Below are 12,841 nucleotides of genomic sequence, written 5' to 3' on the forward strand. Positions count from 1 at the left end.
TGTAGCCTGCGCGCCGCCTCGGCGCCCGCCGCGCCCTGCGCACCGCGGTTCTGGGGCCTGAGGGCGGGCGCCATCCGGACGCTGCGCACCGGCCCCAATCTGCTCTCGGGTAAGCACAGGCGGGCACGTGGGGCGAGTTGGGCCGCCTCGGAGTGTGGGGAGCTGAGACACCTCCCTCCGCGCCTCGATCTTTACCTTAAGTTCCTTCTGCGAATCGCCCCGGTTCAAGCAAGGCGACTACTGCTCCTCTAAATGGCAGAGACAACACCGCAGCCTTTGTCCTGCGGGTTAGGGAGCAGGAGTAGGAGGCCTGGAGCACACGCGTGGTCGCCTAGTCCTGGCTCGTTCTGGCGGGAGCGTCAGCCGCTTGCTGTAGAACCCCGCTCGCGTCGCTAAGCTCCTTCGTGACCTCAGGTTAGTTCGCATTTGTGGGCATCATGGACCCTAAAAATGGAGACAAATAATAGGCCTTAGTTTGCTCCACGGACCATCCCTGAGAACCTGAAGTGAAATTAAAGCACTGGATCTAAATTTTTACAGCCAAAGTGAGCAAAACTTTGAAGACTCAGCTATTTCCTAAAAACAGTGAGATACAGTCTTAAAGAAGATGTTCTGCTAAAGTCTGTTGAGTCATGGATGTGTGTTGGAGCTGCAATGAAGCACCTGACAAATGTTTTGTTATTAAATATTACTGTATAGAATCAAACAGCAAAAAAAGACCAATATTAATATATTTTGTCTAATGACTGAAAGAAGGAAAATGCATACTTTTTATAGGTTATTCAAAATGCTTAATTTTCTGAGGCCAAAAGCTGTTTTCAAGGCTCAGTAAGAAAGTAATTATTTACCTTATCTCCTGTCCACTTTTTTCCTGTTGGGCTAAAGGTTAAAGGAAAACTGTACTAATCATTGTCTTTAGCCTAAATATCATGGTCTAGTAAAAAGACTTAATGGATTTTGAAGTCAAGAGGACATAGGTGTATTAGCTTAGTAATGTTGCCTCATCCCGTAAACTTGTGGTGCTCAGTTGCTAAATTGAATGAGAGCAATATTATTCCAAAGATTATCTTTACAATTAGGCAAGATAGTAAGGCCAAAATCAGGATAATAGTCTCAGAGAAGTCTTATAGTTCCCCAACTCTTACTTTAAAAGGTATATTAGAGTTAAAATGCCAGTTCTAGAGTTTTAAGAGAATGACAGAATTGAGTGTTGTAGCCAAATTACATATACTAGCTATTTTGCTCAGAATCTCATTACTTTTAAAAATTACATCAGCTTTTAAGTGCTTACTGTATGTTAAGCACTGTGTTTAGAACTGGGAATACAAATATGATAAACTCCGCTCTTGCTTGCTTTGTACTTAATGTCTACTTCCTAGGGGAAACTGACAAACTGGTTATATCTGTAGCATGCGCAGTTCTGTTAGTGTGTTTGGGAGTCAGGGTGGGAGGAGAGTGGTGCAGAGTGCTGTGAGAGCATGCTGGATGACCCAGGAACCCAGACTTGGAAGGCTAGACAAGGCTTCTGTCAGGAAGAAGCTTCTAAGGTGAGATATGCAACAGTCAAGAAAAGGCAAACAATGTTGCAGTCAGAACACAAAGGACAAACCTTAATCTTTTTTATGGAAAGATAAGACTGACTTTAAGCATTCACTTATTTGAAGTGGAATGAAGCAAAGCAAATTCCTTTGTGACATTTGGTGACATTTTGCAATTTCTTCTACGGAAGAGTATGAAATTGAAGTTTTTTAATGATTAGGGGAAAAGAAAGTAATAAGCTATACCCTGTTGCATGTCAGAGCTGTGTAATCAAAGCAGTTTAATGCTGTTTTAAGTACAATTATCTTTCGATAAGGGGGCAGAGTGAACCAACAAGGCTTATTTCAAAACAGTATTGGAATTAATGAACCATTTTCCTATTAAATTCTGATGCATTATTTTTGGAAAAATACTTCACTTTAAAATGTAATATTTAAGAAGAGAGCACATGCTTTTTAAAATTTTACTTATTCCTTAAAGCCAATCTTTTTTTTGCTTTCGAAGAAAATCTGCAATTTTTACTCCCAAGGACAGCAAAGCAATTATAATACACTGTTAAAGCAAGTACTTTTAACATTAAATCTTAAATAATATTTTCCCATCTCTTGAACTTTGGTCAGTCTTTCTTTCAGGAATCCTTGAATAGTTCGACCATGTCTTTGAAGAGAAGAAGGTCATAAAGCCAAGGTCTAACCTGTCCAAAGAATGTTCAGGAGAGCTTGACTTTCTACCAGTTAATGGCTTAGCTCTGAGGTGACTGTTAAGTTCTGATCTTATAGTTTGCTTCTTTAAATGATGGTAGCCTGTTTATTCCAGAGTTGGCTCGAATTCCATTAAAGTAGAATTTTAAAAACTTACTTAAGTTATAATTGTTCCAGGACAATTTTATCCTGTAAGATTCCACTTTATAGCCAAGTTGCACTGAAGCCCTCTTAGGTCATTTACCTAAAGAAGCATGTTACTGTTTTTTAGGCTAAATTGTTTATGAGCAATCTTTGTGCTCTTCTCCAAACCTTATCACTCCAAGTCTATCTTCAGAGGGACAGACTTTTTCTGCAAGACAGACCAATAGTAGATAAGTATACATTTGAAATGTCCTCAAATTTTTTGTGTGATTTAGACTAAGTAATGTTAGAGCAAATAATCAAATATCTAGAAGATGCACAAGGCGTTCATATCAAGCTATCTTTGTCTATCTGATACATACTACTGTTAAGATGTGCCGTCTTTTCACATGATGTTTTTTTCCGGGCAGTGTACTATTGAGAGGCAACATCAGTAAGTCAAACACAAATATCGGGAATGTTTTGCCTTTGACAACATTGATGTGAAAAGTGCTTTTTAAGAAGTGATGCTACTGCTTTTTCTGCAATATTGGTCTTCTATTTTAGTGCGCAAATTCACAGAGAAACATGAATGGATAACGACAGAAAATGGTATTGGAACAGTGGGAATCAGCAATTTTGCACAGGTACTGGATTGTCTTGAGATAGTTAAAAGTCTGCTCTCACCTAAATTGGATTGTCTCTATTTTTTCAATTTGTTTATTCTGCCTTTAGTACTTTGGGCCCTTTAAAGGCCCTTAGAAAAACATCAATCATAGGTGAAACAAGTAAAACATAATTAGGGTAGTATGTAGTGTTTTATGAGCTATTGAAAGGTTAACATTTAAAATTAAAAGTAGGAAACAAACCTTATTCAAGAAAGATGTCTGTTTCATATTGGAGCAGTTAAGCAGTGAGAAAAGAGCAAGCAAAAGGGATAGAGTGTTGACAATATCTTGTGGTAGAGTGATATATACATGACCGGGGGACATGGAGAAGAAGTAAACTTTTTATTTAGCCTGTCTTTTTCTATCAGTGATATATACATGACCGGGGGACATGGAGAAGTAAACTTTTTATTTAGCCTGTCTTTTTCTATATTAATTCTCCTATTCTTAATGATCCCAGATTTGAGATATGTGTAAAAGAAAACGAGAAGCCAAGTAACAGCATAGGTCAGTGATTTTCAACTGGGGTGGGACAGGAGGGGAAAAGGGATGTTAACCGATGGAAGTACATACTGTATTATTCTTCAGAAATGTTGGAATGTCAGGTATTGAGAGTCCATGACTATATCTTCAATGGCATATCTATGTATCTACTGAACCCCAGTATAGGGCACTTTGTGAAATATTGTATGTGTTGTCCTCACCTCCTGGAGTTTATCTATGAGGGTAATTACCTACATGGAAAATAACATAGAAAACATTACATGATTGATAACCTGAGTAGTATAAGGGATGGTAATCCACTCACCTAATGGAGAGATCACTTCTCATTGGAGTTGAGGTATTTATGGAGTACAAGGTATGAGGACTGTGATTTGCAGAATCAATAGGTAAGAATTCAGCAAATGCAGTAGGAGAAATCATGGCCTAAGTAAAACTGCAGAGGTAAAAAAGCACAAAGTATATTTGTTTTTAGAGGATAATCTTTTGGGGGATATGTGGTTTGTAAAGGGTGTCACTACTGCTTATGGGAAATTCAACTAGTGTCCTGTTTTTTGCTAGTCCTGAAACTGTGGCACATCAAGTGTAAAATATATACTACTGCCTGAATTATAGAGGATTTGGTGTTTAGCTTGTTCCTGTTTATTAAGAGGTTTAATTTGATTTCTTAGAGGTTTGTATTTTTGTTTTTAGGAAGCTTTGGGAGATGTTGTTTACTGTAGTTTGCCTGAAGTTGGGACAAAATTGAACAAACAAGGTGAGTGTTTTCTTATCTTGGTATGTCATGATTCATGCCATGAATTTTCTTTACCTGATCTTTACCTTGAATAATAACTTGTTTACACCCAGGATCAATTAGAGTCCTTTTTACTCAAGTAACAGAAAACTCAAAAGTAGAATAAACAATAGGGATTTATATCTTACACAGCAGTCTGGACATAGGTGAATGAATATAGGATTGGCTGAGTGGCTCAGTGAAGGCCATCAAAGACACGACCTCTTTTGGTACTTTTTCTGCCTCAGTTTGTGAGAGGTCACAGAATGACAGCAAATCTTAAAGCATCACATTCTCAAATGACAGTATCCAAAAGCAAGAAGAGAAGGACAGGTTCTCTTTTTTTGTCTCTTGTATCTCTTTGGCTGGGTCTGGGTTATTGCCACCCCTAACTGTAAGGGATGATGGCCAAGAGAATAATGAGCATTTTTAGCCATTATAATGGAAGGTAAGAAGTAGAGGGAAATGGCTCTCAGTACCCTCGCTCCCCACTCCACATACTCACATTGATGTAGTAATATAGCTGATGTCTATTAAGTTTAAAAAGCAAAATCTGCTTTTCTTTGGAAGCAGAAAAGAATATCAGGAAAGAAACTGGGCTTGAAGGGGTCAGAATCTGGTTTTCAATCCAGGCCCCACAACGTATCAGCTGTGTGATCTGGGGGAAAATGCTTAATCTAGATCACGTCTCTAAGTCAGGATAACAATAATAGTACCTACCTCATAGAGTTGTAGGGATTAAATGAAATTTAGCATAGTGTCTGTCATAAGATTAGTGCTTGATAAATGTGAGCCAGTAGTACCACATATTGGTCATAGGTTCCTTAACATATAAAGATGGCCCTACAGAATTTAATTATTTTCTAAGTATCTTTGACAGTATTGGCTATTGTATTCACATCCCTCTTTTTGAAGGTCTTCCTAGAAACTTTCTGATGTCATAATAAAACCCTTGTTGTGATTGATAATCTTTGTCCATTTTTCTTTTTCCTGTACATCAAAGCATAGTTCTTGTTTTCTTTTATCACATTGTTTTATTTACTGTGTACCTACTCTGCTACTCTCAAGCAGATCATAGGTTTCCAAACATCTCTTTACAGTGAGTAGCATGAAACTTTTTGTGCTTAAAAAAATTCTATTAATATAAATATGTTGAGTAATATCCCTAAACTAATAAATATCTTTAACCCATTTACTGTTTAGGGGAAAAAAAAGTGCATTTCGTCGCCAGCGTTCATTTAACATCATGTGTAGAAAAAAAAATTTCTAGGATGACATTTTCGGCAACAGAGAATTTACTATATTTCGTAACTAGAAATACCGCTACTAAAAAAAGAATGCGATAAATAGGATGATGTCATTTTTTCCAAAGATTACCGATATACTAGAGCAATGCGAAAATAATAATAAAAGCAAGATATTTTGTGGCAAACTTTGGGGGTAAGGTTAAGACTAATCTGCGAGTTCTCTTGGGGTAAACGCTGCAGCTGCGAGTGCCACTGGCGAGTATTCTTGGGGCAAATGGGAAATGGGTTAAACTTTTTGTTCAAGGTGTTTTTTAAGTTGATACATTGAAAATTCATGGATCTTTAGTGTGTATAATCCAGTGAGTTCTGACAAACTTAAATACTGTGTAAACCTTCTCAATCAAAACCCTTCCCAATAGACAACGTCTTCGCTGATTTCTGCCCCTATTTGAATATTCTGGGAGCTGGGGAGCGCAATTCAAGTGTTATCTCCTTTAAGTCCCCACACAACCCTGTGGGTAGGTATTATCACTTTATTTTATGGTTCAAGAAAATAAGATGCAGAGAGGTTTAGCAAGTTGTCCAAGGGCACAGAGCTATTCTTTAACTTCATTTAAAAGGAATCACACTATGTATTATGTCTGGCTTCTTTTGTCCAATGTCATGATTTTGAGATTCATTCATGTTGAGTGATCAGTATTTCATGTTATTATTGAATAGTGTCCTACTATATGAATATAACACATTTTTATCCTTTTTCCTATTGACGGATTTTGTGTTATTGCTAGTTTGGGACTATTTTGAATAAACCTACTATAAACTTTTGTATGTCTTTTATGAATGTATGTCTTCCTTTCCCTTGGGTAAGTATACATAGGTGTGGAATTTCTGAGTCATAGTGTAGATAGTTACATGTTTAACTTTATAAGAAACTGCCAAGTTTTCCAAAGTGGTTGTACCATTTTATATACTCACTGACAGTATGAGAGTTCCAGGTGCTACAGATCTCATTGTGGTTTAGGTTTGCATTTCACTTCTATGTACTTTTTGCTACTCATCTTTTTCTGTGAAGTCTCTAATCAAGGCTTTTACTAGATTTTTTGAGTTGTCTTTTTTACCACTGATTTTTTAGGCATTCTTTATATATAGTCTGGATACAAATCCTTTTTCAGAGATATATATATGTATATATACATATATATGTATATATGTATATATACATATATGTGTGTGTATATATATACATATGTATATATACATATATATATAGTGAATATTTTGTCATAGTTTGTGGTTTTGTCTTTTCATTTTCTTAGCTGTGTTTTTTTGATGAGTAGCTTTTAATTTTTAACAAATTCAGGTTATTAATGTTTTAATTATATATAGAACATTGTATCTTCTCTAAGAAATCTTTTGTCTATCTCCATGTTCCCAAACTATATACACCTGTTCTATGGGGTGCTGTGGTATATTTTAAATTTTCAACATTTTGGGATACCACATAAAACTCGTAGCTCACTGGAGTTAACAAGTCTCAACAATAGATCTCACTATATTACTTTGGTTAATATACCTTTGAAGCAAATTCTGCATGTGAAAATCAGTGTGGAACATCAAATAAGGCAATGGCTGGTATTCAATCTGATTCCCTGATGAAGAACTTTAGGCAACAAACACATTTTTCTTTCAATTTATGTGTTAGTTTTTCAAACAGCTACTAGTAAGTAACCTCTTAATAAACTGAACTGTTAGGTATTTGTTTTGGTGTAGGGATCACCATAGTTTCTGAGACACTAAAGGCACTATGAATGGAGAAAGTTTGAGCAACTCTGACCTATACCAAGTTTGGAAAGATATTCTCTATGTTTTGTTCTTGAAACTTCATACAGTTTTAGCTTTTTTGTGTTTAGGGTATATTAAATTCACTGATCCTAATAGTTGTGTAGATCCCTTTGTCTCTTCCATGTAAACAATAATTTGTAAAGAGTTTTCTTTCTTCCTTTCAATCTTAACGCATTATCTTTCTTTTCTTTGCCTTATTGCACTGGCCAGGGCCCTCAATATAATGTTGAATAGAAGTGAGAATTGATCTTAGGAAAAAGTATTTAACATTTCATCATTAGGCATGATGTATAGCGGTGGAGTTTTTCGCAGATGCCCCTTTTCAGATGAAGAGGTTCCTGTCTATATCTAGTTAACTGAGAATTATCATTCGTGGATGTTGAATTTTGTCAGATTCATTTTCTCCATCTATTGACATGATTGTAGGGGTTTTCTTTATTCTGTTAATGTGACGAAAATGATTTATTTATTTTTGAATGTTCAATCAACCTTGCATTCGCGGTAGTCATGATGCAAAAATTATCTTTTTAAAAATACTGCTGGGTTAGATTTGCTATTTAATTTACACATTATGTTCATGAGAGAGATTGTTCTTATAATGCCTTTGTCAAATTTTTAAATATGTTATATTGGCCTCATAGAATAATTTGGGAATGTTCCCACCTCTTTTGCTGAAAATATAGAAGAGTAATATTATTTCTCCATTAAACGTTTGATAGAATTAACCAGTGAAATCTGAGCCAGGAGCTTTCTTTATGGGAAGGTTTTTTGATAGATTTAATTTTTTAATAGAGATAAGGTTGTTCATATCTTTTCTTGTTTGTTTTGTTGTGTTTGAGGAATTTTTTCCATTTTGTGTTGTCAGATTTGGCATAAAGATGCTCATTTTTATTATCCTTTTACATCCATAGGAACCCTTTCTTATTCCTTCATATTTGTGGTAATTTGTGTATTCTTCTTCCCCCCTCCCCTGATTAGACTTGTTAGCTATTTATCAATTTCATTAATCTTTTGAAACAACTAAATTTTTATTGTTTTCTCTATTTTTCATTTTATTAGTTATGCTCATATCTTGTTTTCTTCAACTTAGATTTGCTTTTTTACATATTGTAAAATGCTGTTTCCCTTGTGGTGGGTGGCAGTTAAAATCTTAGTTTTTCATTCTTTTAGCCTTAGCCAGGATACTTGGAGTCAGCCTTGTGTATGCATGGTTCAGGGATCATGCAGAGACTTGGATAGTTTATACACAGAATTGGGGGCTCTTCCTTTTAGTCTCTCTTCTCCTCAGGATTTCTCACTTTACTTTCCAGTATATGCAGTGGTCCCAGATTCTTGTCTTCTTGTCCTTTAAGTGAGTAAGACTGAAATTTTCTTTCAGAATTTTCAGTGCCCCAGATGGCACAGATAAGTGCCTCTCCTCAGGCTAAAAATTATTTTTAAAAATCAGCAGTGCTGTCATTCCTTCTTCCAAGTTTTTCCTCCATTCCATAAACTGACTGCTTTGTTCATTTTCTAGTGTCTTTAGAACCCAGGTCATTGATTTTAAGATGTCCTTTTTTAAGGAAAAAAAAAAAAAAAAGCTGAAGATATTTCCTTCTAGGCACCATTTTAGCTATATCCCAAATATTTTGGTATACTGAACTCTCATTATCATTCAGTTCAAATCACTTGATATTGTCCTATGGGTAACTAAGGCTCTGTTAATTTTTCAGCCTTTTTTTTTTTTTAACTCTGTTCTTTAGATTGGTTATAGATGATCTTCCTTCTCATCACTGACCTTACTTCTACTGTCTCTACTGCCATTAATTCCATCCAGAGAATTTTTTTATTTTAGATATTACACTTTTCAGTTCTTAGAATGTCTATTTTAAAATTTCTTTGCAACTCTTCCCCCATATGTTCACTCCTTATGATGATCTTTTTAAAAAGTCTTTCAATGTTTATAATAGTTAATTAATTTAAGATTCTCTGGTAATTCAGGTGGGTCTGTGGGTCATTGGTGATCTATTGACTACTTTTTCTCTTCACCGTGGCCCTTTCCTTTCTAGGATTTTAACCCTCATTTTCTAGCCACCTTGGCAGCCACACACACCATCCTCTGACCCCTCAAACAAGACTGGTATTCTACTTGTGTTCTAGTTACATTGTGCTCTTTGGATGGGGGCATTGTTACCAGGCTACAAATTGTATAAGTGAAGATCTCACCCAGTTTGGGTCCCTTTTTTCAAGGATTGACTCCTCTTTTTGGTCACTCTGTAGAACCTTCATATAATTGTTTTCTTTTGTGTGTTTTGTTCAGGGCTTATAATTATTATCTGTAGGAAGGTTGGCCTGAGGTACGTCACCGGTACTGGAATCTTCTAAATTTTCTTTGTTCTTTTTTCTTTTCTTTTTTTTTTTTTTGAGCTACGGTAAATTGAAAGAAGGTTGAGTTTCACTAAACTCAAGCACATCTGGTATTAAGATGCATCACCATTTGTTCACTCTGTCCAGTACAGACAGGTCTACTCTATTGAGGATATTTGTACCTTTATAACAAAATCTATGATTTTATTTAAAGATATTTAGAATTTTTTTATGACGACTGTATTAGAGGTGACCGCTTTTCATATTTTGTATTTTCAGGTCATTAACTTTGACTTAATATTTTCTTTCATTTTCTCAATTTAGATGAGTTTGGTGCTTTGGAAAGTGTGAAAGCTGCTAGTGAACTCTATTCTCCTCTGTCAGGAGAAGTAACTGAAATTAATGAAGCCCTTGCAGAAAATCCAGGACTTGTCAACAAATCTTGTTATGATGATGGTGAGTTGTTAGAACTTTTTCAAAGGATTATTGCTTCAGTTAACATTTAATCTAGAGTTTAAAGATAAAGATTTAGCTGACTGTGACTTCATGTTTTTGCACTTCTTGGTACTAAACAGAGATGTTCTGCTTTAAAAAAGGAAAAGAGATTAGCTGACTATCTAAGGTTTGAGATCTCTGTTGATAAAAGCATTGCCTTATTTACAGGGTTCTTAGAATCATAGTTGTAGACTCATTGTAAACACTTGCAAAGTATTTACCTCTTCAAACATAAAGCATCTATATTGTGTGATGTAGGTAAACAGAATAATACTTATTTCACTAATTTTCATTTTTCTCACATTTTCATCTTTAAGTAACTCAATGAGGTAGGCTCAGAGCCATTTCCTCCATTTTGTAGATGAATCGAGGCCCCAAAGGATTAATCTGTTAAGGTCACACATCCAATAAATGGCAAAATTAGGATTAGGTTGTAGTTCTCTGTTGTCTGTCTCCAGCCCTTCTAACTCTACTACTGTTTTCTAATGTCCTTCACATCAGTAGTTAGTGTTGATGTTTCTCTTGTATATGTGGATCCCGATGTAGTCTTCAATGTTATTTGTTCATGCTTATTACAACCTAAGAGTTCTTAATCCATCATGGTAAAATCTATTCTAGCCGTAACCTCTTCAGTTGTGATATGCAAAAATATTAATTTAATTCTTAAGGTTAAAATTTAAAGTTTTTGAATAAATAATGAGTCATTTAGGTAAAGAATACTACTTTAATTTTGAGGCACTAAGAGAATTTATTTTACATTTTGAATATATTTGACTTTTACTCTAAAAAGGTTATTTGGAATATAAGATAACTTTTTTTTGGTTGCAGGTTGGCTGATCAAGATGACACTGAGTAACCCTTCAGAACTAGATGAACTAATGAGTGAAGAAGCATATGAGAAATACATAAAATCTATTGAGAACTGAAAATGGAACCCCCCTCCTAAATAAAGTAGTATGAAACAACTTAATCTAGTATAGTCTTAGTGGTGGATAGAAGATTTAAAATTGCAACTTTTAGCAATTATCAGTGGAAAAAGAAACAACAACAATGCTACCGGGAGAAAATACCCCTTAACTTTCTAATGACTGCAAATAAACATAATATGCATCTTTTTCACAACACCCAAGATTTTTAGGCTAGACTACAGTTATAAATATCCAGAATTCCTGAAATTATTTGTGGTAAAATCTAGTTACAAAAATTATGTAAGTCAAGGATAACGTTATCTTAAGCCTTATATAATATTGTAACTTGGATTTGGATCAAATTACTTAATGATCTTTCCATTGGAAATAACTGGCAGTGGAGAGAAGTTGTTTGTTGTTACAGAGTCATATGACTGAACAATACTGTCTTCATTTTGCAATATACTGCATTTGCTGGTGCTATTTTTATACAGTGAAGCAACAGCTTTGCAGGAAAAGTTTAATAATAAAACATTCAACTTCATTAATCATGTTTTTTGTTTTGCTGTTAAAATTTCATTTAGTAACTGCTAGTATTTGTGAAGATGCAAATATTAACTTATGGAAAGTTTTTTTGTTTTTGTTTTTTTTATTAAGGAACTCTAAGCCATAATAATGAAAAGTTCTAAGAAAATGTTTCTTTTTAGTTACAAGTCTGGTTTTTCTTAAGTAAAAATTTAATTGCCTAATAATAATTACTTTTTTGGTCATCTTTAATATGAAAAAAAACTACTGACGTTTTTCTCTCATGCTAAGTTGGGATAGAGAAGAAGAAAAACATGGAAAGGTGAAAGTTTGATCAGTATAGCACACGGCATCCTTAAGACAGTTAAACCACATTCAAGTTTCCACTTAAGTAATGGGAATAGAGGTGAAATTTTATGAGCTCGGACACTGACTTATACAGTGAATATGCTTTATAGTTTAAGCATATTTAGAGTACCAGATGGTATTTTGATTAAGCCAACTGTAGTATGCTGATATTTTGAGGGGTATGTTATATATACACATAAATATATATGCATACACAGCAAGAGCAGACAAGACACTATCATTTTCCCACTTACTACAGGAAAAGGAAAGTATTCAGACACTACCACCTTCTGATAGTGAATAAACAGCAAATATGAGAACCTAGAAGAATTAGGTAAGTAACATACAAATCTTGCTCCTGAGCAGAAGGAACTATTCCCAACACTGGGCCAAATGGCTCTTACTGCTGAACTGTATCTATGCACTTTAATCAAGAAAGTATCAACTGTAATTGATTAAAAAAATAATAATAAAAAAAAATGTCCAAGTTATCCTGGATGATTGTCTCTCTGTGTAATTATTATTCAGGTTAATTAATTAGACTATCTGCTTTCTAAATAGATGAGTAATAATTACTTAGATTTACTCTTGTTTTGAAGGTACTCTCATATATTGCCCTCTTTGATCTTAATAGCCAGAGCTATATAGGACATATCCGTAGCTACTGCTATTTCACAGATAAGAAAGATGATAGGATAAGAAATTGTTAAAAAGCTGGGAAGTCACGGTTAGGATTTTCACATTTCCTAGTCCACTCTTAATCAGTTCCTTAGCAAATGTTACGATACAGAATATTTAAATGGGAATCATGGAGGGGGAAGAA

General features: G+C 34.9%; 1 protein-coding gene across 1 annotated transcript in view; it reads left to right on the forward strand.

Moving 5' to 3' along the window:
* GCSH (glycine cleavage system protein H) overlaps positions 1-11,693 on the forward strand; it is a 13,107-nt gene extending 1,414 nt beyond the window's left edge. The window contains exons 2-6 of the mRNA XM_015587658.2: positions 6-109; positions 2,931-3,010; positions 4,226-4,289; positions 10,067-10,198; positions 11,066-11,693. Coding sequence (XP_015443144.1) covers positions 6-109; positions 2,931-3,010; positions 4,226-4,289; positions 10,067-10,198; positions 11,066-11,163 — 478 coding nt within the window. The 3' untranslated portion in view covers positions 11,164-11,693. The remainder of the gene's footprint in view (positions 1-5; positions 110-2,930; positions 3,011-4,225; positions 4,290-10,066; positions 10,199-11,065) is intronic.
* The last annotated feature ends 1,148 nt before the right edge of the window (positions 11,694-12,841 follow it).

This window comes from Pteropus alecto, unplaced genomic scaffold, assembly GCF_000325575.1.
Source record: "Pteropus alecto unplaced genomic scaffold, ASM32557v1 scaffold42, whole genome shotgun sequence".
NCBI classification, from domain to species: Eukaryota; Metazoa; Chordata; class Mammalia; order Chiroptera; family Pteropodidae; genus Pteropus; species Pteropus alecto.